This window comes from Budorcas taxicolor, chromosome 13 (genome assembly GCF_023091745.1).
Source record: "Budorcas taxicolor isolate Tak-1 chromosome 13, Takin1.1, whole genome shotgun sequence".
Taxonomy (NCBI): domain Eukaryota; kingdom Metazoa; phylum Chordata; class Mammalia; order Artiodactyla; family Bovidae; genus Budorcas; species Budorcas taxicolor.
In genome coordinates this window covers 29,390,945-29,417,925 of record NC_068922.1, presented here as the reverse complement: position 1 = coordinate 29,417,925, position 26,981 = coordinate 29,390,945, and the positions used below count along the sequence as shown (strand labels likewise).

Sequence of the window (26,981 nt, the reverse complement as noted above, 5' to 3'; positions counted from 1 at the left end):
CGTGCATTCATTCATTCATTCAACACCTATTCAGGCTATTATTAACCAAGGGTTAAGCCTTGGATGGAAGCTGGGACCTGGAGATTTCAGGTCCTTTGGCTTTGTTGTTGTTCAGTTGCTAAGTCGTGTCCAAATCTTTTGTGACCCCAAGGACTGTACCCCGCTAGGCTCCTCTGTCCATAGGATTTCCCAGGCAAGAATATTGGAATGGGTTGCCATTTCCTTCTCCGGGGAATCTTCCCAACCTAGGGATCAAATACATGTCTCCTGCATTGACAGGTGGATTCTTTACCACTGAGCCACCTGGGAAGCCCCGCTTTGGCTTTGAGATCCACAGAAATGCTGGAAGTCTGAGTTTTCTATTAAATGTCAAGGACTTAAATTCTCTTAATTTAGTGTTTCATTATGGTGTCTTTATAGATTCTGTAAATCATAACTGAGTAGCACATAGTAAACACTCAGCTAAAGACTGTTGGATCTGTAAATACAAAGAACACCTCTCCCGTCTCTTCCCAACACGAATCAGTAATTGACCAGCATTCCTTGTCACAGAACCTTAGTAACCTCAACATGACTACTGATGTCCATCAGAGCTGGCATTCAACATGAAAACCCATTTTCCACTTGGATCTTCTCTAACCACCTCTCTGGGGGCATGCAGGAATTGTGATGATCTAATCTTAGAGGCAGCTTTTAATTTAAAAGTGCTCAGAAATAATTTAGGACAGATTAGGTAGAATAGAAGTATTTATATACAAGGTATTTGTCACTTAAAAATTTATCCAGTATTTCTTCAAGGAAAAAAAAGTATCAAGTTAACTAAAAGAAATGAAGTTGTTTTTATAGTTCAGTTTAGTCGCTGAGTCGTGTCTGACTCTTTGCGACCCCATGGACTGCAGCATGCCAGGCTTACCTATCCATTGCCAGCTCCCGGAGCTTGCTCAAACTCATTTGTAAGTATTAGAGTTTTGTCTTTGTACAGACAGGGGATGCAGTGAGCTTTCTCACTTGCAGTGTCAAGTGTCCTGGTATCTGGACACTTCTTATAGTTGATGTCTTAAGCTCTTTTAAGGGTAAGCACGTGAACAAATAAATCCAGATGGGGCCTTGTCCCAACCTTTGAGGGCCTGTCATTCCTGTTTGTTGTTTTTGTTGAGTCACTCAGTTGTGTCTGACTCTGCAACCCCATGGACTGCAGAACGTCGTCAGGCTTCCCTATCCTTCACAGTCTCCCAGAGTTTGTTCAAACTCATGTCCATTGAGTCGATGATGCTATCCAACTTTGTGGCCTTATGTAAAAACTGTGACTTATGAGAAGAAGGATTCAGATGCCTATTATGATCACCTTTTAATTGACCAGTATTGGTCAATTAATGACCAGCAAGACCAAGGCCAGTACTTGGCAACTAGCCATTTGTTCTTGGTAACTAAAATGCCTGCCTTCCCACATTGACTGTTATGATTGACTTTTCTTTCATTTTTGTTGCTCATGAGAACAAAATAGCTACATCTTATTCATGGGCTATTGGACAAAATGAGTTTCTCAGCCATTCTCAACTGTGTTTTCAAAATGTCAAACATGGCAGTCTTACAGCATGATACTCCAGAACACATGCTGGGATTGTTTTGCCCCGTTATGTAGGCCAGCAGTCCCCAACCTTTTGTTCCTAGGGACTAGTTTCATGGAAGATAATTTTTCCACAGACAGGGGTAGGGGGCGGGTGGTTTCAGGATGATTCGAGTACATTATATTTATTGTGCAGTTTATTTCTATTGTTATTATATCAGCTCTACCTCAGATCATCAGGCATTAGATCTCAGAGGTTGGGGATCCCTGGTGTAGGCTGTTAAATTTCTTGGCATGGGTATATAGGTGAATTTGTAGTGTTCCCATTGGTTTGTTTGGGTCATAGGCAATACTAACCAAAGACCTGGTACACAAAGATAGGATAGACCACATTGTATAGCTTATGTGCTTAACTAGTACATCTCAAGCTTTATGTGTATACATATCACCAGGGGATTTTGTGAAATTGCTCATTCTGACTTGATACCTCTGGGGCAGGCCCAAGATTCTGCATTTCTAACAAGCTCCCATGAGATGCTGGTAATGTTGGTCTGGGGACCACACTGGCTCCAAGTTTGTTTAGTCCTGTTATTTAAACCTCCCCATTGGTTTTGTGTTCACTCCAACAGGTTACAAAAACTTCAGGCTTGAGGCCAATGGAACCAAGAGATATCAAAGCTGTTCAAGAACTCACCAACACATACCTGAAGCAGTTTCATCTAGCCCCAGTGATGGATGAAGAGGAAGTAGCCCACTGGTTCCTCCCTCAGGAGCACATCATTGACACTTTTGTAGTGGAGGTAAAGATAAGGTGATAAGATAGTGAAAGTATGAAAATACTATGCAACTGAGTCCATTTTCCAGAAAGACCCTAGAGTGCCCATCTCCTTCCTCTGTGTCCATGACTCACTGCTTCTATACCAAGCTTCTGCTCACTCTGTTAGAACAAGCTGTGCTTACAGTTTCCCTTCCTGGCACAAGAGCACACTTGTAGTACTTAATAATGGGAAATCAGGATACTGCTCTGGTGTTGCCAGTGTGATTAATTGCTTCCCTCGGTTTTAAAAAGCACAGTTTGGATGACTTCATCAGAGATGAATGGTGTCTCAAAGTTTAATACTGTTTTGCTTTTGCAAAACTGGTTGGAATTGAACTGCCTTTGTTCAAGATGGCATAATTCAATCACTTCATTCAACCATGTCTTCTTGATTTGTGAAAGGTTTTCTATAGGCTGAATACTAATACTTTGTACTGTGGTCCTTTTCTGCGTTCTCCATTCTGTTCCGTTGATCTCTGTGGCTATTCCTCTACTGATAACACACTGTCTTAATTAATCTTTAGCTCTGTAGTAAGCCTTGATATCAGGTAGAGTGATTCCTCCCATTTCATTCATTTAGCTAATGTAGTTCCTTTGCCTTTGCATATAAATTTTAGAATAAGCTTGTCTTAATTTACAAAAGACTGTGCTGGGATTGTGATAATTACATGATATTCAGCAGGATTGCATTAATTTAGAGAGAATTAACATGTCTTCCAATCCATGAATATGGTATGTCTTCATTTATTTAGGTCTTTTAAATTTTATCAGCAGTCTTTAATTTTCAGCGTCCAGATTCTATACATTTTTTAAAGTTTCGTTTTCCACATATTCCTTGTTAGTATGTAGAAATGTGATTGATTTTTCTGTGATGCTCCTGTATCCTGCAACCTTGCTGAAATCACATATTAGTTCCAGGAGTTTATTTGGAGATTTCTTGGGATTTTTACATGGATAATTGTGTCATCTACAAATAGAATCAGTTTTGCTTCTTCTTTTCTTTCTTTCTCTTGCCTTATTGCAGGGGCTAGATCTTTGTACTTCAGGTTGACATCCTTGCCTTGTTCCTGATATTAGGGGAAGAGCATTTGGTCTTACCCACGACTCTTACACCATTATGTTAGCAGTCAGTTTTTCATGGATGCTCCTTATCAATTTGAGAAAATTTCCAACTTGCTGAGAGTTCTCATCATAAATGGATGTTGGATTTTGTCCAGTGCTTTTTCTGTTTCAGTTGATATAATCATACAGTTTTTCTTCTTTAGTCTGTTGATATGGTATATATTTATTTACTTATTTTCAAATGTTTGACCACTTCACATACCTAGGAAAATTATTCTCTTGGTTATGGTGTATAATTCTTTTTGTCCATTATTGGATTTGGAGTGCTAATATTTCATTGAGTATTTCCTGAGTTCATGAGAGATACTGATGTGCAGTTTCCTTTTTTTACTGTCTCTGTTTGGTTTCTGTATCAGGAAACCACTGACCTCATAAGAGGAGTTGGGAAGTGTGACCTCCTCTTCTATTTTCTAGAAGAAATTGTATAGAATTCGTGTTAGTTCCTTAAGTGTTTGCTAGAATTCTCCAGTTGAACCCATCTAACCTTAGAAAATTCTTTCTCATTGTCTGTTAATACAGGCAGACCGCATCTGATCACTCTTTATTATACCTGTCAGATAGTGCATTTTTAACAAATTAACAGTTTATGGTAACCCTGCTGGTACCATTTTTTCCAACAGCATTTGCTCACTTTGTCTCTCAGTGTCACATTTTGGTAATTCTTGCAATATTTCAGACTTTTTCATTAGGGTCATGTGTCATGGTGATTTTTGATGTTACTGCTTCAAAGTTCTAAATGATGATTAGCATTTTATAGTGATAAGTATTTTAAAATTAAGGTATGTATATTGTTTTCTAGACTTAATGCTGTTGCACACTAATAGACTGTAGTATAGTGCAAACAAACTTGCATATAAACTGGGAAAACAAACTCATGTGACTCACTCTGTTGTGACATTTGCTTTATCGAGGGGGTCTGGAACCAAACATGCAATATTTCCAAGGTGTGCCTGTATATCATGTTTGCATGATACATCTGTTTCAGTCCTTTTACTTCCAACCCATCTATGTCATTGATTTTGAAGTGATATTTGGGCCATGTTTCCTTATGTACTCTGCAGAATTTCTCCTGATTGGTATATTTTGACTATTTACACCTGATGATAATTGATATATTAGAGCTTGAGTCTTCCATATTATAAAATATATTTTCTGTTTGTTTCTTCTTGCTCTTGCCCCTCTCTTTTTACTTGCCTTCCTATCCTTGACCATTTTTGGATCTGTCTTGATTTATTTATAGTGCATTTGAGTATATTTGTATAGGTCTTATCTGAGTATGGGGCTTCCCAGGTGGTGCAGTGGTAAAAAAATCCGCCTGCCGATGCAGGAGACACAAGAGATGCGGGTTAGGTCCCTGTATTGGGGCAGGAAATGGCAACCCACTCCAGTACTCTTGCCTGGAAAATTCCATGGACCGAGGAGCCTGGTGGGCTATGGTCCATGGGGTCCCAAAGAGTTGGACACGACTGAGCAACTTCACTCTAGTATTCCTGCCTGGAAAATTCCACAGAGGAGCCTGGTCGGCTGCATCCATGGGGTCACAAAGAGTGCCTGTACTTAAATACAAGCAAGCAAGCATTTGAGTATTATAGTATATAGATATAAATTATCAGTTCTCTGGTATCCACGTTGCACCACTTCAAGTGATTTTACTTCCATTTAGGTCTCTTTACTGTCTCAAAGTTTAAATATCACCATCTTGAGCATCTTGAGATTTCCTTTCTATTTGAAGGATGTTCTTTAGCCAGTGTTAAAGGTATGTCTGCTGGCAACGAATGCTTCTAGTTTTCATTTGTCTGAGAAGGTCTTATTTGCCCTTCTTTCCTGAAAGAAGCTTTACCAGATACAGAATTCACAATTGATGGTTCTTTTCATTCAGCTCTTGAGCCACTTGCTTCTGGCCTCTGTGGTTTCAGGGGAGCAGCCCATCGTCATTTGAATTAGTATTTCCTTGTAGGTAGTGAGCTGTTTTTCTGTGGCTGCTTTTAAGATCTCTGTCTTTCCCTTTGGGAACTTTTATGACGATGTGCATTTCTTTCTGTTATCCTCTTAGAGTTCACTTGGCTTCTTGAGTCTCTTCTTCAATCTCTGCCGCCTCTGGGAAGCCTTCGGTCATTGTCTCTCTCAGCCCACTTTCTCCTTTCCCTTTGGGTCTCCAGTGATATGAACGGTGAATCTTTTCCCCACAGACCCCTGAGGCTTAATTTTTTTTTCAGTCTGTTTTCGCTCTCTTATTTCAGATTGGGTAAATTCTACTGGATTCTTCAAGTTCAGTGATTCTATCATGTCATCTCCACTCTGCTGCTGAGCCCATTCAGTGATTTTTTTTTTTCCTCTTAATTTCTGCTATGGTATTTAAAAATCCTTAACAAAGCAGAAAATCTAGGCCTTTAAGTCATCTCTAATACTTGAGCTGCTAATATAGCACAGTAAAGAATCAGTTTAGCTTAACATCTTTAATTTTTAATGTCTGAAAAAAAGGATTAATGAATCAGAAGCACTCAAAAAGTGAATAAATCCATCCCTCTGGAAATTTCTGCTAAAACAAATACTAGCAGTGACATATGTGGTCTGGCCTCTGCACCTGTATAATTCAGATACAGCGTGAATTCTTCGCAGACTTGCATAGTTACCACATATATACCTAGTTACCACAGCTAATTGAAACAACCCAAACAATATTGACTAATTTCTTGTATTTCTTGTACCAGTGATGGTGAAACAAACACCATCTTTTTTGCATCCCTTTTGATATGTGATAGCTTCAGATTTTCTCAGTCATTCACATACGTATACTTTGGCGCAGAACCAATGCCTTTTACAAGCTTCTGAAAAAAAACAACTCCCAAACTCTATCCCACTTCACTTTAAGCTGATAAAATTCCTGCCTTGTGCCAAGAAGATGTTAGATATTACACAGTATCCTTTAGCTGGAAAAGGTAGCATCCTGATCCTTAATGATCTTATTCCTGCGAAAACAGTGAATCGACTTTTATCACTGTCCCTGTAAGTCTGTAGTCACTAGTCAACCAGAGAGAAGCATTCCTCCTTAAGAACTTGCTGCCAGGCACCAGCGAGCACTTAGGCTGAGGCACAGCGCCACACTCTTCCCTGGCCGCTACGCGGCACACGGCACACGGTGGGGCTCCACGTCAGACCTGGAGGATGGAGCAGGAGCAGTCGCTCTCCATTCTGATGGAAAGCTATGGGGCAAGTCAGAGACTAGGAAGTGAGCTTCAGCGCCTGGATGGCACTTGTTCGAGGAGATGTTTATCTGACGTTACCTTTGTTCTCTAGAACTCCAGTGGTAAACTAACTGACTTCCTGAGCTTCTACACACTCCCCTCCACAGTCATGCACCACCCGGCTCACAAGAGCCTCAAAGCCGCCTACTCCTTCTACAACATCCACACAGAAACGCCCCTGCTGGACCTCATGAGTGACGCCCTCATCATCGCCAAGCTGGTAGGTGACGCCTGGCTGTCGTGTGTGCGTCTCCAGATGTGTATGTCAGATTATATAAGTATCTTGTATTTTCTTCCACACAGGGGAACTCATTTGAGATATTTTACTGTTGACCATCAGTCAAAAGAAGAATTTTGATAAGAGGTTTTTTTAAAAAACTTTAGTGACTGTTTTCATCGTCAACTCTGTTGTAACTTAACCAAAAAGACATTTTGTACAAATCAGAAACTTTTGACCCTTATATGAAAGTACATGGGACTTCCCTGGTGGTCCAGTGGTTAAGACTTCGCCTTCTAGAGCAGAGGATGCAGGTTTGATCCCTGGTCGGGGAGCTAAGATCCCCCATGCCTTGTGGCCAAAAACCCAAAACATAAAACAGAAGCAATATTTTAACAAATTCAATAAAGACTTTTAAAAGGTGGTCCATATAAATCTTTAAAAAAAGTAAAAAACATAAAATTCATAATATAAGGAATTTAAGAAAATTATATGATCCTGTTATACAAGGCATATACCTTGGAGATATTGTGGGTTCAGTTCCAGACGGTTCCAGATCATTGCAATAAAGCAAGTATTGTGATAAAGTGAGCCACATGAATTTTTGGTGTCCTAGTGCATATAAAAAAAAAATTCAAAAGTTATCTTCACGCAATAGTGTGGTCTGTTAAGTGTGCGGTAGTAACTAAATAACGTAGAGATCTTAATTTTAAATATTTTATTCCTGAAAAAAACATGCTATCCATCATCTGAGCCTTCAGTGAGTTATATTCTTAACATCAGAGATCACAGATCACTGTAACAACTATAATAATAATGAGTTTGAAGTATTACAAGAATTACGAGAATGGAACAGAGACATGAAGTAAGCAGATGCAGTTGGAAAAATGACCCTGATCGACTTGCTCAATGCAGGGTGGCCACAGACCATCAATTTGTAAAAACACAGAATCTGTGACACACAATAAAATAAGACCTGCAGTGAATAACTGGCAACAGCAAGTTTTTTTATTCAACTAAATAGTCTGTGAATTTTGAAATTAAGTTTAATTAATACAATTATTAAGAGGATTTAAAACAAAAAGAATTAAATTCAAAATGTGCCTTAATGGATTTGCATTATTTTTTACTTCCTCAGTATAGTAGTTAGGATGATTGTTAAATTCTTGCTACAAATAAAACATTTTCTTTTAAAAGATAACAGAAATCAGCTGATGTAAATGTTTTGATGTAAGTGCTGAATGAGAAAATATTGCCTATGAGAAATCGGGAGCTACACAGCAAAAGTGTCTTCCTTGTATTCTTCTAGTATTTGATCATTGGAAACATTTTTTTTTAATCTATTAAAAGCGGACCCCAAAATCAGCATTTGCCTTTGATTCTTTGATCTTGTAGCTCATTTTCAACTACCTCCCCACAAAAGGCCAGTAATAAATTATTTAAAGTAAAACCCCTGAGAAATAGAAATGTAGGTACTTCATCTGCACCACATTTTTCATATTATTAACTAGTATTTTTTAATTCTGTTTTTACTATTAAAATGTTACTAAATTTATTTCCCAGTATTAGCCCAAGGCAAATACACAATTTCAAGTCTTTATGGGTTTGGTTTCTTGGCTGTAGGTTCAGGTAAGTCAGAACTTAGCAAGGCCAGTTACTAACAGTTTTTGGTGATGGGGCCATCTAGACAACTCTTTCCTTCAAAAATTGGGGCAAAATATTTCCTGAAACCTTAATATTTTTTGTCACTGTTAGCCATCAGACTGTATTTTTTTTGATTCAGCATTTCTGGATAATTTTGTTGATTCCATCATATTCACTACTTGCTAGTTTAATAGGATAGTTGTGAACTGAATTGTATTATATATTGCAGACATTAAACCTCATTATAAATGCATATTCAATTCAAGGTACTAGTAGGAGAATGAAATGTTATACTGAAATACATCATATACAAAATACTCTAAACCTTTAATGCTTTAAAATTTAAAAATTTTTTTTACATTGACAGAAAGGATTTGATGTATTCAATGCACTAGATTTGATGGAAAATAAGACATTCTTGGAAAAACTCAAGTTTGGCATAGGCGATGGCAATTTACAGTATTACCTGTATAACTGGAGGTGTCCAGGGACAGAGTCTGAAAAGGTGAGCAAAGTTGATGAGTCTTTGTAAACTTGATAAACTTAACCTACAAAACCCCATACTTGCTTCTTGTCAGAGTGTTGAGAGGTTTTTAGTTTTTTTGTTTTTAGTAGTTTTTTAAAAATATATATCTATGGGACTTCCCTAGCAGTCCAGTGGTTAAGACTCCACACTTCCACAGCAAAAGGCAGAGGTTCGATCCTTGGTCGGGGAACTAAGATCCCACATGCCACATTACCAAAAAAAAAATTTTAATAATAAAAAATAAAAGAATAAAATAAAAATATACATCTGTCGTACTACGTTGATTTAATTTTCTTTCTCACTGTGTTTACTGTTCCATCTCTTCCCTCCCTTTAGGTTGGACTCGTATTACAGTAGATGGATATTTCTGTTGATATTTCTAGAACTCTGACATCATCATTCGTTAATACCCTAAAGATTCCTGGAACTGCCATTCCAAAGAAGAATAAAAGCACAACTTAAGCGACATCGAAGTGTCAGTAACAGAAGAGATGGAAAAGCATCCATTTGTGACCGTACATGTAGAACACCTTTCTAGCTGACATTAACATCCATCCTTTTTTTCCACTGTTGACCCACTTGTAGGAGGGATGCAAAGAGGGTACAGAGCACATTCCTCTGGTTCTCAACCTTCTGGCTGTCTCCTGATGAGAGAGCCAGAGGTCTCTTCCTCTCTCTAGAAAAGGGACCGCTTTTCTATGAACTGAACAGAAGTCACAGAATTGTGTAAGAAAATCTTTGCCACTGTGTGGAGATAGACTGCGGCATTTCTACCTATGGAGTGATGGTCTGCGGATCCACATAGCAGAATGAGGGAGCCACTCGGAAAGTGTTTACTTACATCACCATACACGATCTCATCGGAACCAGCACTTTTTTAACTCAGTGACACGCAGTGGGTGTTAAAGAGCAAGATAAAAATGTTCTGGGACTCTTATTTCTCAAGAAGCGAAGTTGCCAAATCAGTAAACACACAAATCGTACTTTGATCTCTAGCAGGACGATGGACTGGTTCCAAAGCAAGGTTTGGGGCAGACATGAAGTGTGCTCTCTGAAGAGTGTTCTCCCCCCTGCCAAACTAGACTTCTGCTCCTGCACAGATTCTAGTTTCTTCTCAGCAACAGCCAGGATATGTGAGGAAAAGGAAATCAAAGCCCGCAAGTCAGAAGACATGCCCAGAGGAGTTCATTAGTGCCATCAGGACACTGAGAGTTTGAATGTTTTTTATTACTTATGCAGAATTGCACATATTCCTCTACGCTGACTCTAACTTACCATGAAAGCTGTCCTGCCCCAGGAAGATGTCTTATTTGTAAATAAGTCTCATAGTTTTGTTACTGATGGTGTTTTTATCTAGGATTTGAAAAAACTTCTCAGTGTACACAAATATGTATGTATATTGCCGACAGTCCAAGGGGAAAAGATGGTGGATGAGGCCACCTCAACTGGCCTTGACTCAAATACCACAAAGTAGATATTTCCTGCCTTCACGTACCGGTGCCCGACAGTCCAAGGGGAAAGATGGTGGATGAGGCCACCTCAACTGGCCTTGACTCAAATACCACAAAGTAGATACTTCCTGCCTTTACGTACCAGTGCCTCGGCCATTTGGTCCATAAACATCCAGTTCCCTTAGACAACAGGATGGCCTTCCTTCATGTTACACGTGGTCAAAGGAAACAATCATACCTTATACCAGGCAGGAGCTGGCAACCTGTGGCCTGTGAACTAAACTCAGCCCATCGCCTTCTTCTGTACAGCCCAGGAGCTAAGAGTGATGTTTATATTTTTTTGAATGGTTGAGGAGAAAAAAAAAAAGACAAAAGAATACCATTTTGTGACACAAAAATTATAGGAAATTGAGATGTCAGCATCCATAAATAAAGTGTTGTGGGAACATGGCCCTGGTCATTCATTCGTTGCCTGTGTGTGGCTGCCTTACTCTACAAAATAGTTAAGAACTGTTCTGACAGAGACCATGAACCCAAGGCCTAACACATTTACAACCTGGCCCTTTTCAGAAACAAATTCTGTCGCCCCTGATTTCCCCTAAGAAGCTGAGAGCAAATTTCTGAAGCTTCTGGTCATCCCGAAGGCCAGCTCACAGCTGTGATACTCTGGGACCTCCACTAGGGGGTGCGCATGGGCCCCTTAAGTCCTCCCTAATTGAGGACAAGTGCTGTTTTCCTTCTTGAAGGCACAAGGTTAGATTTCTCATACACGATGACTCAAAGCCAACTGCACTACCATTTTTTTCCAAACAGGAGCAGGATGGCTTCAGAAGCCAAAGTGAACCAATTCACTGAAACGCCAGAATTAAGTAAATGAGATTTTTAACTTAATCTGCAAAAGAGGTTCCAGTTGAGAATCATGTCCCACTCGTTCTTATGGCAGTCTTATACGAAGTAGGTTTTCAAAAAATCGCTTGATTGCCACTCAGAAATTTTGTACGGGCTCACGTCATCATGGAACTGTGGCAGTTACTCTATTCACTTACATAGTTGTTGTTGTTACAGGCTTCATATTCTTTTACTCGTTTTAAATTCAGTAGTTAATAAATGATTAGCACATCCATCTCTTTATAATGTAAACATGCTACCAATGAGCATTTTAAAATAGAAAATCAGTAAAACAGCTCATGTTTATAAAATAGCTGTTATTATAGAACCAAATTTCAATGTAATATATAGTCATAGATTCAAAAAACCACACTATCCCGTGTCCTTTGTCAGCAATGGAAGTGCTCTAGTCCATGACATATCCTTGCCCCCCACCTTTTTGGTCAAGATGACATTCAGTCGATTTAAGAAATAGGTGGCATAATCCACAAATCAACCAGAATTTAGGCTAAAAGTAAACTTTAACCCAATTCCTTCCCTGTACATTACAGAAAATACCTTTTCCAAACAACACTATAAATAGTGATGCTTTCACTCAGAGCATCAATTATGCTCCACATACTAACACAAATGACCCTGTCACGACAGACCCACATCAGAGCATACAGGCTCCTCCATTTACTTTTCTATTCTCTTCCTGCCTCATTTCACCTATTTCTGTCATACTTTTTATAATGTTAAAGTTCCAAGGGGAGAAAATAATAATAAAATTCCAAGGAAGTAAGTTAACCAAATAAAGTGGTGAATTCTAGTCAAAATAGCTTACCTGGCATTTTCTGCATTTAGCCTTTCTCCCAAGCCCATACCTACCTACAAAGGCAAACTGACAGTAAAAATTAATAACATATCACTTCTGAGAACAGTGCATTGCCTGGCATTTAGTATTGTTCCCGTACATGGATGGTGCATCTGCAGTCTAGCCTCATCTTCCCCCCGCAACTGGAATGGTGTTTATGTGGCAGGTTTTCCAAGTTTGGATGGAAAGATGTTCAGTGTTGGCAGGATACAGATGTTCTTGCTCACAAGCGCTGTACCAGCCTTTTAAAAAGTAAATTTATACCAGCCTGGACCTTCGTTTCAATAAAGCTTCGTTTTGATATTCACACTTCTAAATCTCTGCACTTGGTGTTTCTAAGCTGCAGCTATTCTACAGTCACAGAAAATCTGACACGTGAAAGGAATGACGCTAAACAGTCCCGGGAATATATATAAAAGTCATTTTATTCATTTTAAGGCTTCTTAAGGAGGTGGTGTTTACAACTGAACTGTATCAAGTGACAGGTTTACACAAGATTACTTTGAAGCCGTTCTTTTACTTTTGGGTGGCTTCCTTATCTTATTGGGGTTTGGAATCAGTTTCTTTATTTTCAGGGGTTGTAACACTACAGCCTGCTGACCCTCAGCAAGCTTTCTCTTGGGTTTAGAGAGGTCTCCAAAGGAAGTGTCCAGAATCTCTTCATCTTGGCTTTCCAAAGATTCTGTCTGCAGGTTCTCCCTGGGGTCTTCGAGTGCATCCTGGAGCCATGCCACATTCAGACGAGGGACTCTGGGGAGGATGGCCCTCAGTTCCTCCCCAAAGGCAGTAGTGTTCCTCTTGAACCCCAAGGCCAGGACACATTTTAAGCCCAGGACAGGTGCGAGCCTCTCGCTTAGCCGGGGAACCTGGCAGGCGGGGACACCTCTGCTGATGCTCAGCTGCACCAGGTGTGAGGTCATGATGGCTGGCTTGGCAGACTTACACGCCAAGGCCAAGAGCAGCTCGTTCCTCTCTAGTGCCCTGGTGACCTCGTTGATGCCGATAGCAAGCTGCTTCCTGACGTCAGCCGGGGTCCACCCTGACACCTGGGCATCACCTTCGGGCTTTTCTTTCTTCAGATCCTCACCAGTGTCCACGTCTATGCTGCTCGTGTCTCCACTTTGTTTTTTCAAAGGGAGCTGCTTTTTCTTTCTCTTCCTATCCTCAATCTTCTGAAGCCCGAGAGACTGAATTCTGTCCTCCAGGGTCTGCAGTATGAAGTGCATGTCCTCCCTGTCCAGGGCGCCCCAGCAGATGCTGTACGGGTTGTTCAGTGACGTCTTCACAGGTGGAGGTCTCGTCTTCCGTACGGAGCCCCTCCCTGGTGCTTGTGGGGCTGCAGCCATACTGAAAAATCCTTCACAGGGGAGCAAAACAGCAAAGGAAAATTCATGTTAACTAGACATGCGCATCTTAAGGATATCTTGGCTGTGCTCTTTCTGATTTTTGAAAGGCTAGAGCAAGCCTACTTACATAGGACATGTATATACTTACATATATATATTTATGTAAATAATTATATATGTGACCATACACCTAATCTCTCTTTTAAGTCTTTTTTTTCCCTATTTTTTTCTATGACTTAGTCTTCATTCATATACAGGCAATTTATGAATGTTTTGCCTTACTGCAATCACAGTGAAATTCTATGTTTCCTTTATTGAAAATGTTGCACTTTTGCTACTTGTAATTATTTATCTTCTTCAGGACCTCTGGTATTAGTCCGATAGATTTCTGACCATTTTCTAGATTGCTTTCCACTTAGACTTCTATTTATCCATTCAGCAAATACTGAGCACCTCTACTCGGAGTCTTGGGCACTGGGGTTCAGCCTTGAACAAGTTCCCATGACCACCTCTGTGAGTCCCCAGATCCCTCTGCCCTCAGCACAGAATCTCTGAGGGCCCTGGAAGCCTCTGCCATTAACCAGGTTTGATTTGTAAAGAACTGGGACCATAATATATGCACATGACTGAAAATCTGAATGATTCATCCTGTGCCCTTTTGTAAGTCCTCCTCCCCTCCCTGGACCCTAAGTTCTTTGTCCTTCATAAAACACGGACACACAGATTCCCCCTTCCTCTGGAAAGTGGAAGCAGGCTGTTCCTCTGGCTGACAGTGTGATGAAAACAACGGGAATTTTGTAATGAAATTTAAAGATACTAATCTGTTAAGGCAAAAAGAGAGGCGAAATGTTACAGATGACTGTTCTCGGGAGCATGTCCTGATAATCCCATCCAGAGGCAACTGCATCTTCCTCTCTTCTGTATTCTTCCTCACTTCCTGGGCTCACCTGGGAACCATAGGGACCCATGCTGCAAAACTGAAAGAAGGTAAATGAGCCAGCTCTGGAGAAGTCTGGAGTTTGGGACTGTCCCTGTTTTCAGGTAACCAGATTTTCTCATTCCAGATTTCTCCTCATGTGAGGTCATTCATCCCACAGATGCCCCCCACCCCCAAGTGGCCCAGGCAGGATTAAGGATGAATTCCCCTCCAATAAACAGCTTAAGAGCCTGCTGCCAATGCTGAGGAGGAAGTCAGAACAAGTAAGGCACTTTCTCCAAGAAATATTTGATTCTCACAAAATTCCATGAGTGGAGGAGGAAACAGATTCAGGTTAAATACCCTGCCAGAGTCACAGCTGGTTTCCCAAATCCAAATTTTATGTTCTTTCAGTCCTGGCTACATCTCAAAAATAAGCTGAGACTTTTTAAAGTATATAGATGGTTGGTCCTTACCCTAGGTCTACTGAATCAAAATCCCTGAGAATACGGTAGGGCTCCTTTCCTTGTCAAGAGGTTGCCCAGGTGACTCTGCTATGGAACTGGGATTGGTAACCACTGCTGCAGGATGGGTGCCTTTCTGCACTTGACGTCCCTGAGACGGTCTCCTGATCTCTACTGGCCTCTGAAGTTCCTCCTATGCCACCTTACAGAAAACCAAAATTCAGCCCCCTGGAGTGAAAGCTCCTACCTTGTTCCTGTCAGTACGGGAACCGTGAACTTCCAAGATGTTCAAGCTAGGTTTAGAAAGGCAGAGGAACCAGAGATCAAATTGCCAACATCCACTGGATCATCAAAAAAGCAAGAGAGTTCCAGGAAAATATCTACTTCTGCTTTATTGACTATGCCAAAGCCATTGACTGTGTGGATCACAACAAACTGGAAAATTCTTCAAGAGATGGGAATACCAGACAACCTGACCTGCCTCTTGAGAACTCTGTATGCAGGTCAAGAAGCAACAGTTAAAACTGGACATGGAACAACAGATTGGTTCCAAATAGGCAAAGGAGTATGTCAAGGCTGTCTATTGTCACCCTGCTTATTTAACTTATATGCAGAGTACATCATGAGAAATGCTGGGCTGGATAAAGCACAAGCTGGAATCAAGATTGTTGGGAAAAATATCAATAACCTCAGATATACAGATGACACCACCCTTATGGCAGAAAGCAAAGAAGAACTAAAGAGCCTCTTGATGAAAGCGAAAGAGGAGAGTGATAAAGTTGGCTTAAAACTCAACATTCAGAAACAAATCAGCATCCGGTCCCATCACTTCATGGCAAATAGATGGGGAAACAGTGGACACAGTGTCAGACTTTATTTTTGAGGGCTCCAAAATCACTGCAGATGTGACTGCAGACATGAAATTAAAAGACGCTTGCTCCTTGGAAGAAACGCTATGACCAACCTAGACAGCATATTAAAAAGCAGAGACTTACTTTGCCAACAAAGGCCTGTCTAGTCAACGCTATGGTTTTTCCAGTAGTCATGTATGGATTATGGATGTGAGAGCTGGACTATAAAGAAAGCTGAGCACTGAAGAATTGATGTTTTTGAACTGTGGTGTTGGAGAAGACTTGAGAGTCCCTTGAACTGCAAGGAGACCCAACCAGCCCATCCTAAAGGAAATCAGTCCTGAATATTCATGGGAAGGACTGATGCTGAAGCTGAAACTCCAATACTTTGGCCACCTGATGCGAAGAACTGACTCACTGGAAAAGACCCTGATGTGGGGAAAGACTGAAGAAGGAGGAGAAGGGGACGACAGAGGATGAGACGGTTGGATGGCATCACTGACTCAATCGACGTGAGTTTGAGTAAACTCCGAGTTGGTGATGGACAGGGAGGCCTGGCGAGCTGTGATTCATGGGGTCACAAAGAGTCGGACACGACTGAGCAACTGAACTGAACTGAACTGAACTGTTCCTGTCAGTGGCGCCCACTGCTGGAGGCTCGGTGTCTGTCTCCTAAACTTCCTTCCAGAGCAGGCCTGTGCATGCCAGTCATCGGAGTCAGCTCCTCCCCTCCAGCTCTGCAAAGGAGATTGCTCATCCAAATCCAGTGACATGACTGGCAGAGGCTGGCACCAGGTTGAAGGTGGTCAGGAAAAGGGAATTAGGTGACCATGGAGCACATTCGGTGATCTAACAGAGCTTTTGCTGCACACAAGCTACAGTTCCAGCAGTCATCCCCAGCGGTCCAGTGATTAAGCCTTTGTGGTTTCACTGCAAGGGGCAAAGCTTTGATACCGGGCTGGGGCTTCCCTGATGGCTCAGATGGTAAAGCATCTGCCTGCAATGTGGGAGACCAGAGTTTGATTCCTGGGTCGGGAAGATGCCCTGGAGAAGGAAATGGCAATCCACTCCAGCACTCTTGCCTGGAAAATCCCATGGACAGAGGAGCCTGATAGGCTACAGTCCATGGGGTGGCAAAGAGTCGGACATGACTGAGCGACTTCACTTCACTTCAGCAGAGCTTTTGCTGCACACAAGCTACAGTTCACGTGCCTCCGCATTCAAACAAAAGGGAGGGACATCCCCAGCGGTCCAGTGATTAAGGCTTTGTGCTTTCACTGCAAGAGGCAAAGCTTTGATACCTGGCTGGGGAACTAAGATCCCACAAGCTGCATGACCAAAATCCTCCCAAACAACAGGAAGTTGGTACTTACAGTTAGAAGTTCTGGGCATTAGGCTCCTCCTGTCTTCAGAATCTAGAGGGAGAGACCAGAGCCAGATAAGTAGAATCTCATGGGATATAATCCAGAACTAAAGTGGGAAGAAGTAACAGTGTTGGAGGAGGAGAAGATTAGGAAGGGCCTGCTGAGGTGCCTCTGGAGGCTTCTACTGCCCCAAAGATCAAGTGGAAACTTATTAAGGTGACATCCAAGGGTCCCCATCTCCCCATCAGCCTTTCTCCTTATGCCCCACCACTGAACCACTTACTATTTACCGAGGCCACCAGTCTGGCCTTCCATGGCCTTATACCCATTCCCTCTGCCTGGAAAATGAGTTCCACCCTCAGCACCCCCACCACCTGTCTTACTTGAACAAGTATTTGTGGATTATACACAATGCACCAAGACAGAAAGATTATGAATTAAAAACAGCTACTGAACTCACTGGGCTTAATGTCTATGAGACAGACTCATCAGCAAAGCATGTGATGCACTTCAAGGTCAGGGCCCTGAGGCCTGACAAAGTTGAGGGAGTCAAGAAGGGCCTCGAGCAGGGGACCATGTATTTATTTGGCTGCACTGGATCTTAGTTGCAGCATATAGGATCTAGCTCTCTGAGCAGGATTCCAACAGGGGTCTCATGCATTGGGAGAACAGGAGTGTCAGCCACTGAACCACCTTGGAAGTGACCTTTTAACCCACATCTAAAGAATCCCCACCAAAAGGAGTCCCTATTCGGGAAGCGCATCCCAGGGACCTGAATTAAAGGAAATAATGTCAATGTCGCTGGGGCATGGATGTTAGAGAGAGCAGAGAAATATTGGACCAGACGGTGAAGACTGCCGCGATCCTTACAGTGGGAGCGGCTGTCACGTTCTAAGCAGAGGAATGGCACAGCTAGAAAGACGTCATACAAAGATCTTGGCAGACTCGAGCCAGGAGGAATCTTTACCAAGACTGGAAGCAGCAAAGAGGACTCGGAATAGTCCTGGGAAGACATGACAGTGACCTTCACTAGAGTTGCCGTTGGACGGAAACACACGCTAGTTGAAAAAGGAGGTACAATCCGCCCGATTTAGTGATCAGCTGGGAGTGAAACAGAGAGACGACTCAGGGAGGACTCTAGGTTTCCGGATCTGGTAACCGATCCCCGAGGTCCTCTCTCTCTGGTCTGCCGTCTATCTAGTGCCGACCTACTCTTCAGCACACACGACTGGAGTTATTTTCGGCCTCCACTTCTAGGCTGCGGAGAGCAGAAGGGCCGGGTGGGCTTTGTCTGATTGCCTCTCGTATCCAAAAGACGCTCAACTCCAAACAGAGCAGAGCCTGAGCCCGCGCGGGGACGCAGGAAAACACGCCAGTATGGGGGAAGACCTAGGGATGTGGAGCCCAGAAAACTTTGCGCGCACTTGGCCGAGTCGCCGGTTCGATCCCAACCAGAGCACCCCCCCCCTCCCCCCCCCCCGGATCTCAGATCCCAGCGCAGAGCCTTCCACTCACGTTTGCCTCCGCGCCGGCTCCACGTGGCCGCGCTGCGCGTGCGCAGAGCCCGCTCCTTGCCCGGCCTCTGCCTTCCAATGCGGTGGGGCGGGGGATGGAACCGCTCAGAGAACACTTTTCATCCTGCTGCATCCGACCACTCCCCACCCGGAAAGTCGGCCCTGGGCTTAGCGACAGGGTTCAGGAGTTTAGGGGCTGGGCGGAAGCTTTGGAAAAGGCCCTCCACTGGCAGTGCGCAGGCGCAAGGTGTGTCTCGCGAGATCTCCAGTTGCCTGGTAACGGGCAGCCAGCTGTTTGCAGTCTCTTGAGGACCAGTGTACCGGTTAGACCCCAAAGGCTAGTTCTCTCTCCAGTCGCCGCTCCTTTCTAACCCAATTTCTGCCTTTCAGCGCCTGGTAGTCTGAGCCCCTCTCGCTTTTCTGTTTTCGGCTTGCCAAAGAGACGCTAAACCAGTGCCCCCTTCACCGAGTCTCTGCCGAATCCCCGGCAATGTGGAAATAAAGAAATAAAGATAAATGGGAGACGGGAAGGTGGTGAAGAAACCACACACCTACAGGCAACGATGTAGACGAGCTTGAGCCTCCGGAAAGAGGCGAATAAAGGCTGTCTTGAATTCTGAGAGAGCAGTTCAGAGAATTCCAAATACTGTGACTACTCCAGCCAATGGAGGCTTGAATGGTTACGAATGGAGTCGCTGGGAAGTCACAGACAATTGTAAGACAGCTGAAGAACGTTTTCAAGATCAGTGATCTGAATCTGTTGATTTACTCTTGTCAAGACCGAGACCATAGTTTGCTTCTGACCTAATGAGCCTCCTCCCTCCTCAAACCCTTTCTTTTCCCTTTCCAGTCTAACTTAGCACTTTTATTCCTCTTCTAAATATCTCCCTCTTTTTCTCAATCGCTTCACCGCTCGTTTTGTTTCGCATCTTTGGTCTGCATAGCTTCAATTTTCATAGTACCCGACTGGCCGTAAGGTAAACAAAACAAGGAGCTGTGCGTGTGGTCAGAGTATTGCAGGTTACGCGGGTTAAAGTACAGTGTGGCTTTTTTTTTAATCAACTAGAAAAATTTTTAAAAAAAGGAGTTTGAGTGTAATAAGCTTTTATTTCGTAAAATGAATAATAACAGATCATCACGATGAACTGTAAACATGCAGTTGTAAAGCAATCTCAGATCACAATTTTGAGCAGCAACCTCTCATTGCCCAACAGAATCCCTCTATTCTTGAAATGTCACCGAATGTCCTGATTCAGCTCTAACCTGTTTCTATCATGTCTGTCGCCTTATTCACTAGAAACAAGATGGGCGTTTTGGGCACTGGAAGGCAAGAAGTTCATGTCTCATGATTTTTTAATATAATACTTAAAATCTTCGGTGGCAGCTAGAATTTCTACTACCATTGTTAAAAAGCTGTGATACTAGACCCTAAGGCAGGTCACGTGAAACAAGACCTGTTTGTAGGCTCAGTACTGTGTTAGGTTATAACCTTCATAAATCATTCAACCCTTGAAAAACATGAATAAACTTTTTTTTTTTTTTTCCTGTTTGGCTGAGCCACACAGCATGAGAGATCTTGGGTCCCTTGCCAGGGACTGAACTTGCATCCCCTGCATTAGAAGCTGGGGTCTTAACCGCTGGACCACCAGGGAAGTCCTCTAAACTGCTAGTTTTGAATATAACTTAACCCTGGCTTTTGATTTGTTAAATTGCTGATTATGGCTGTCTTTGTTAAATTTAAATTGAATTAGCTTAACTTGCGATGCAGTGATTTTTTTCTGGCTTCTTATGTGGTCAGTGTAATCAGTTGTATTTAATGGTGGCAAGCTGAGATTAAAATGTTAAATGTAAGAGCCAATCACAACGTAATTTTTTTTCAAAGTAATGAAAACAGTACTTTATCTACTGTAAAATTGCAGGTTAATGACTTAGTCCTACAGAGTGGCTCTCAAACCTTCAATTAACTCACACCGATTTAAAAATTATAAAGTATCATTTCAAAGATTAAATAATGATGAGGGTAAATAACATGTTAAGTAGTGCCACTAAATAGAAGTTTTAAAACTCTCAGTAGAAATTTTTGGATAAAAAGAAATTATTCAACCAAAGTGGAAGGTAATTATAATTTTAAAAGAATGAAGTATTATGAGTTTTTTTAAAAGTATTCCAATAAATATTTTAAAATCTAAAAAAATAATAAAGTCTCAGATCCAGCTTTTAAGCTGTATGACAGAAACACGTCAGATTGAAATGCTAAAGTAATGGGAAGGAAATATGTGTAAGCTTTTGTCCCCCTAAGGTTTCAGATTTATAGCTTGAGTACCATTTCAGTTTATATTTACTCTGTGAAGATTTGCAGCCACTATATCCATGACTCTGGATCAAGACCAGCTAAGCTCAAGATCTTAACCTCATCATCACATGACTCTAAAGCAAACTAATTAAACCTGTCTATGAAGTGATAAAAATAGTACCTGTTGTGAGGATTAGAAGAAATAATCTACTTAAAATGCTTAGCACAGTGCCTGATACATACAGAATGCTTCATAAATAGAACCGATGAATCCAGTAGCAACCTGAATCCAGAGATAATAGGTTAATAAAAATTAAGCCTCTATGATTTTAGTGCCTTGTTCTGTTTGAAGACTAAGCAATAAAATTTCCACAAGAATGTTGCTACAATGACTGCATTTCAAAGGTAATTTCTCTCCTATTTGTATCGTACAAACACTGCAACAAAAAAGTTTTTAAAAAAATTTTCCCATGACCCAATTACCTCAAAACTCATTTCCTTTCAGTGTTTCCTTCTAATTTGTTTCACATTTAAGTGTGCACTTACATTGTTAAAATAATATAAATTTCATGTTCTGATTTTCTTTTCATATAACATTTTTCCCTATATTTCCCAAACATAGTTTTCATCACTTTAACATATATTTAGTATCTTATACCAATCAGTTTACTTTTTAATAATAGCTGTTACTCTGTTATGTTACCCTGTGAACTCAATTTGTCTTTGAATAACAAAGTGTTCTTTTTATATTCATTCTAGAATTGGACTACAGTTAGGTTTATATGCTTGCCATGAGGTAAGAGTCATTTAAGAGACCTGGCTGTGTTTTATCATTAACCACAATTTTTTGTTGAAAGAAAGTTACCAGCTGGAAAGTTTGTCAATAGAAGAATGTAGAACTGAGCAGCAGACTCTTCTTTCCCTCTGTGGCATCCTCATCTTTGCTCTGTGTGTGCGTGCATTACAGTTCTCCAGAGAAGCAGAACCAGTGGAAATACAGATATGAGTTATGGAGCCTGAGAAGGTCCACAGTCTGCTGTCTGCAAGCTGGAAACCCGGAAAGCTAGTGATGTCATTTCAGTCTAAACCCAATGGCCTGATAATCATGGGAGCTGACAGTTTAAAAATCTCATTCCAAGGACAGGAGAAGGGGAGATGGGATGTCCCAGCTCAATCAGGGAAGCAAGAAACAAGCGGGGCAATTCCTCCTTCCTCTGACTTTTGTTTTATTCAGGCCCTTTCTAAACAGAGAAGCTTGGCAGGCTGCAGTCCATGGGGTCACAAGAGAGCCAGACACAACTGAGCATGCAAATGCAGTTCGTGGATTGGATGGTGCTCACCTCCCCTGGGGAGGGGGGGTCTATTGGGTTGGCCAAAAACTTCATTCAAGTTTTTCCCCATAAGTTGTTATGGAAAAACCCAAAGAAACTTTTTGGCCAACCCAATATTTTACTGAGTCCACTGATTCAACTGCTAATCTTTTCCAGAAACACCTCCACAGTTCTTGCTGTTCAGCTGCTAAGCTGTGTTCAGCTCTTTGTGACTCTATGGACTGCAGGTTTCCCTGTTCTTCGCTATCTCCTGGAGCTTGCTCAAATTCATGTCCATTAAGTCAGTGAGGCTATCTAACCATCTCATCCTCTACCCCTCTCTTCTCCTTTTGCCTTCAATCTTTCCCAGCATCAGGATCTTTTCCAATGAGTCAACTTTAATACTTTGGCTACCTGATTTGAAGAACCCCCACAGATACACCCAGAAATAATGAAATAATGTTTAATCAGGCCAGTCAAGTTGACACATAAAATTAACCATCACGGTGTGATGGTTTTTGTATCATACATAATAATTGTTATATAAACAATAATGTTATTTTAAAATCAGTGACTAGAATAACTTTTGTGATGAGCTACAAACTCAATGACCTTTTCAGTATGCAGTTAACAAAGCCTCCTTCTGAACGTGGTTAGTTTGTGGTTTTTATCTGTCTTCAAAGTCTGGATCTTTTCCAAGACTGACTCATTGGCTTACACAACATCTCCTCAAAATCCCAAGGACTTTCTGTCCTTCTCCTTTGCCATCCTCTGACTCTTGACATTGGGCCTCAAGCTTGTCCTCTCAAGCTCACAGTTTAGTGGTCACAGCTCTCATCATCACAATCCACACAAACACGTGGCAGGAAGCAGAAGTTTCCCTCGTGCATTTCTTTCTATCAGAAAGAAACATCTTCCAAAGAAAGCCTAACAGACTTCCTTCTGTGGCTCACTGGTCAGTATCAGTCACAGGCCCACACCGAAACCAGTCCCTGACGGGGGTGAGTGCGTCAAACGAGACTCGCTGAGACTGATTGTGAGCCTTCTCTTGGAGATGGAGCAAAATATGGCTCCATAACTAAATGCAAGTAGGATTGACAAAAAAGAAGGGGGAAATGGCTGCTAGGTGGGGAATCAGTACATTAATATCTCTAGTAGGGAGATGTTTTGTTCAGTGGAGTTCAGTTGCAGAATACTTTAATTGGACACTAATACATAAAACACATGCAATATAACAACCAAATGATCAGGGTGGAAACAAAATGATGAGCCGCTATAATTTAATTCGGCCTTGTCTGAATTATCATTGAAACCAAGCCTAAAAATGACACGAGTTTAAAGAGGAATATTAAACTCATGAGAGGTTGTTGGCACTGGTACCTTGAGAAGATAAAAGCCCTGAGCTAGCCATTGCATCTTGTTAAACTGGGTAAAAGCTGGAAGGTATTCATGAACCTTTACTTCGAAAACTCTTTTAAAATAACAGTCATACCCAACTCTTTGGGACTCCATGGACTGTATAGCCTACCAGGCTCTTCTGTCCACGGAATTTTCCAGGCAAGAATACTAGAGTGGGTAGCCATTCCCTTCTCCAGGAGATCTTCCCAATCCAGAGATCGAACCCATGTCTCCTGCATTGCAGGCAGATTCTTTACCATCTGAGCCACCAGGGAAGCCCAAAATAATAATGTTAAACCAAACAAAAGTAAAAGTGCCTCCTGTCAGACACAGTCTTTTTCTGAAGCTAGTTACAGTGAAATCATCCTGGTTAGTTTTTTGCAATGAGTTTTCAAACATATTAATTTTAAAATAATGTGAAATGTGATCTTCCTGGCTATGCCTTCTTAGTTGTTTGCTTTGGGAAATGGTATTAGTTGTCTGTGGTTTCAGGGAAGTTATATTTATTAAGATGTTTGTTGTAGAAAATTATTTATCTGAAGTTGTGACATAGTCACCTGTACCTAACCTGTGACATAGTCACCTGACATAATCACCAATTCAGTGTTAGGACATCACTGATTTTGTAACTTTATTAGTTTAGAAGTAACTTGACCTGATTGGTTAGTCAAAAGGTACTAAGAATCCTGTTTTGATTTTCTTCCCATGGACCTGTTTATAATGAATTTGGTAGCACTGGTAGACTTATTTCAAATAAATAACACAAGTATGAGTCTTTTCACTTCCTTCCTTGTGAATATTCATAATCAACAGCTGTTTAGGCCAATCAGACCTTGAGCAAATACAGCCAGTCACACAAAACCAGATATCAGAAATGGAGAACCATTTCTAACCATCGTAATTGTTAATGTCACATTTAAAACCACTTAGATTTATAGAAAAAGCTAATATTTCTGATTAGTGACTAGTAAAATAATAAGGTGAATCTCATCATAGAAAATGTAAGAAAGTAGGAAAAAAATAAAATGGGTAGAAAATTTTAATCTATGTGTAAAAGAAAATCTTTGAAAAATGCAGTTTGCTTCCTATATAACTTTTTTTGTGTGTGTAGCCAATATGAGCTCTTCTAAGCCAAGTATTATTACAACTTTTTATGCTAGAGATGAAAAAGCCACTGAAAATGAAAAGCCTACAGGATTTAGTTTCTAATAAGGTAATGTTTATAACTATAACCCATTAATCAAAAAACTCTTGGGGGATCTCAATAATTTATTTAAAAGAGTAAAATGATCTGCTGCTGCTGCTAAGTCTCTTCAGTCATGTCCAACTCTGTGCGACCCCATAGACGGCAGCCCACCAGGCTCCCCCGTCCCCCAGGTAAGAACACTGCAGTGGGTTGCCATTTCCTTCTCCAATGCATGGAAGTGAAAAGTGAAAGTGAAGTCGCTCAGTCATGTCCAACTCTTTGCGACCCCATGGACTGCAGCCTTCCAGGCTCCTCCATCCATGGGATTTTCCAGATTTAGAGTCCCCAAAATGAGAAAATGGACCCATTTCTTGGTACAGTCTCACAAGAGACAATCATTATAAAATTTCAATCCTCTGACTCCCTGGCTGGGCTGGTTTTCAGTTCTTCTAGCTCAAGAAACTGGTTTTCAGTGACCAGAACTCTGACCAATGTTTCTTGTAGACACAGGGTTTTTGGCTGTTACTAATTTTTATTTTTACTTCCCCGTTTTTCCTTGGTTCTTTTTTCCTTCATTTTTTAAAACCTCTTTTCTTCATTTTCATCTTTACTTTTTTTCTTTTTCTCACTTTTTTCCTTTTTAAAACTTTGTTTTCTCTTATTTAGATTTGTCAGTATTTGGTTTTGTTTATTGGCATGTCTGGCATTATGTTTTGGTTCCATTATAAGGATCAGTTCATCAGAGGGCATTGGGAAGTGATTTTCTTTGAGGTGATTTAGGTCAAGTTTCTGACCAGCTTTCCTCAATGTTAAGTTGACCTTGAGACACCTTGACTCCCAGGTCAGCAGTAAGTCCAACACGCGCCTGGCCTCTCAGACATTTCTGTTGAGGATGACCACCATATTGACAATCACCAACAGTCAAGACCATCGCCATGGGCAACATGACCAAGCTAAAGCTGGCTCAATACATCCTGACTTAGGAAAGAGGCAGTCAGGCAGATCATGGACAAGACTTAGCCAAACTCCTCCGGACTCCAGAGACAGTCCCTTGAGTAAGAACCATGAAAGACTTGAGTCCTCCCCAAACGGTTATTTGTAGTGATCCATTCTGCCTTCCTTGAGGAATTACTCAATGGAAGAGACATATTTGAGGACCTAGTGGCTCATGGAAATCCGTAAGAAAAAGAGGTTCTGGCAAATTCCATCAGTGACATACTGTCACCAGAAATGCATTGCTCATAGAGTTAAAGGCAGAGCACCTGCTTTTGGATACTCATATGAAAAAAACATTGAAGACTATGGCTTTGGTGTTGCATTCACCTTTGGCAACAAACTAGATATCTTCATTGGCCATTCCCCTTTAGGCTGCCCTGCAAGTCTTAAGATAGACCCACAGTAGATGTGTGGAATCTGAGGATCATCCTATATACACTGGTCTGCAAACCCCTTACCTTTTGATGGACCCCTTTCTTCAAGGAGCTGCAGGAGTCAGTACTTAATGAAATAGACCATATGCCCTTTCACATGTCCAGGAAATGTGAAAAAACTGCTCAAGAAATTTCTCATTCTCAATCCCAGCAAAAAAGGCACTTTATAGCTCATCAGGAAAGATCCATGGATAAACACAGGTCATGAAGATGAACCAAACCTTCCATGGAGCCACTCTCTTGACTACCAGGAACCCTGATGGTGGTGTCCAGTGTGACAAAAGGGAAGAAGTCCAAGGCTCACTGATGGCTGGAAGCACAACCAAGTGATGGCCATCTATCTGCTTCTGAGGTACAAGAGAGCTGAGCAGGAGGGCCACGTCATTGCCCCAAAACCCCAGACTTTAGTAAATCTAATCAACAGCAGCCCACCAAGGAACCACCCGAAGTTTCTGCTAACACACAACAGTGAGGTGTCGGCAAGCTGGCAGCCCCTTCCACTAATTCCTATTCTAAGAATACTCAGAGGGGCAACACAGAACATAAGCCACCTGAAGAGGACCAAGTGTAGGGCAG

General features: G+C 41.5%; 2 protein-coding genes across 7 annotated transcripts in view; one reads left to right on the top strand and one right to left on the bottom strand.

Annotated features, from left to right (window-relative positions):
- The window catches only part of NMT2 (N-myristoyltransferase 2), a 56,420-nt gene extending 45,435 nt beyond the window's left edge, over window positions 1-10,985 (top strand). For both annotated transcript variants that reach the window (XM_052650997.1, XM_052650998.1), the window contains exons 9-12: window positions 2,197-2,367; window positions 6,804-6,971; window positions 8,980-9,117; window positions 9,475-10,985. In XM_052650997.1, coding sequence (XP_052506957.1) covers window positions 2,197-2,367; window positions 6,804-6,971; window positions 8,980-9,117; window positions 9,475-9,495 — 498 coding nt within the window. In that variant the 3' untranslated portion in view covers window positions 9,496-10,985. The remainder of the gene's footprint in view (window positions 1-2,196; window positions 2,368-6,803; window positions 6,972-8,979; window positions 9,118-9,474) is intronic.
- Window positions 10,986-12,755: 1,770 nt separating this feature from the next.
- RPP38 (ribonuclease P/MRP subunit p38) lies at window positions 12,756-18,991 on the bottom strand. 5 transcript variants are annotated; one of them, XM_052651038.1, is made up of 5 exons: window positions 18,790-18,991; window positions 17,284-17,325; window positions 15,307-15,352; window positions 14,533-14,656; window positions 12,756-13,690 (listed from the first exon to the last, which is right to left on the bottom strand). In XM_052651038.1, exon 5 carries the CDS (start codon window positions 13,677-13,679, stop codon window positions 12,831-12,833), a length of 849 nt encoding a protein of 282 aa, XP_052506998.1. In that variant the 5' UTR covers window positions 13,680-13,690; window positions 14,533-14,656; window positions 15,307-15,352; window positions 17,284-17,325; window positions 18,790-18,991; the 3' UTR covers window positions 12,756-12,830. The 5 variants fall into 5 exon arrangements, with proteins under 5 accessions (XP_052506998.1, XP_052507000.1, XP_052506997.1 ...); XM_052651040.1 differs by having other exon boundaries at window positions 14,627-14,656; XM_052651037.1 differs by lacking the exon at window positions 15,307-15,352.
- Between the last annotated feature and the right edge of the window lie 7,990 nt (window positions 18,992-26,981).

What these genes read in the sequence shown, in the direction of transcription:
- RPP38 (XM_052651038.1), bottom strand. Translation starts at nt 13,679, where the DNA reads ATGGCTGCAGCCCCACAAGCACCAGGGAGGGGCTCCGTACGGAAGACG.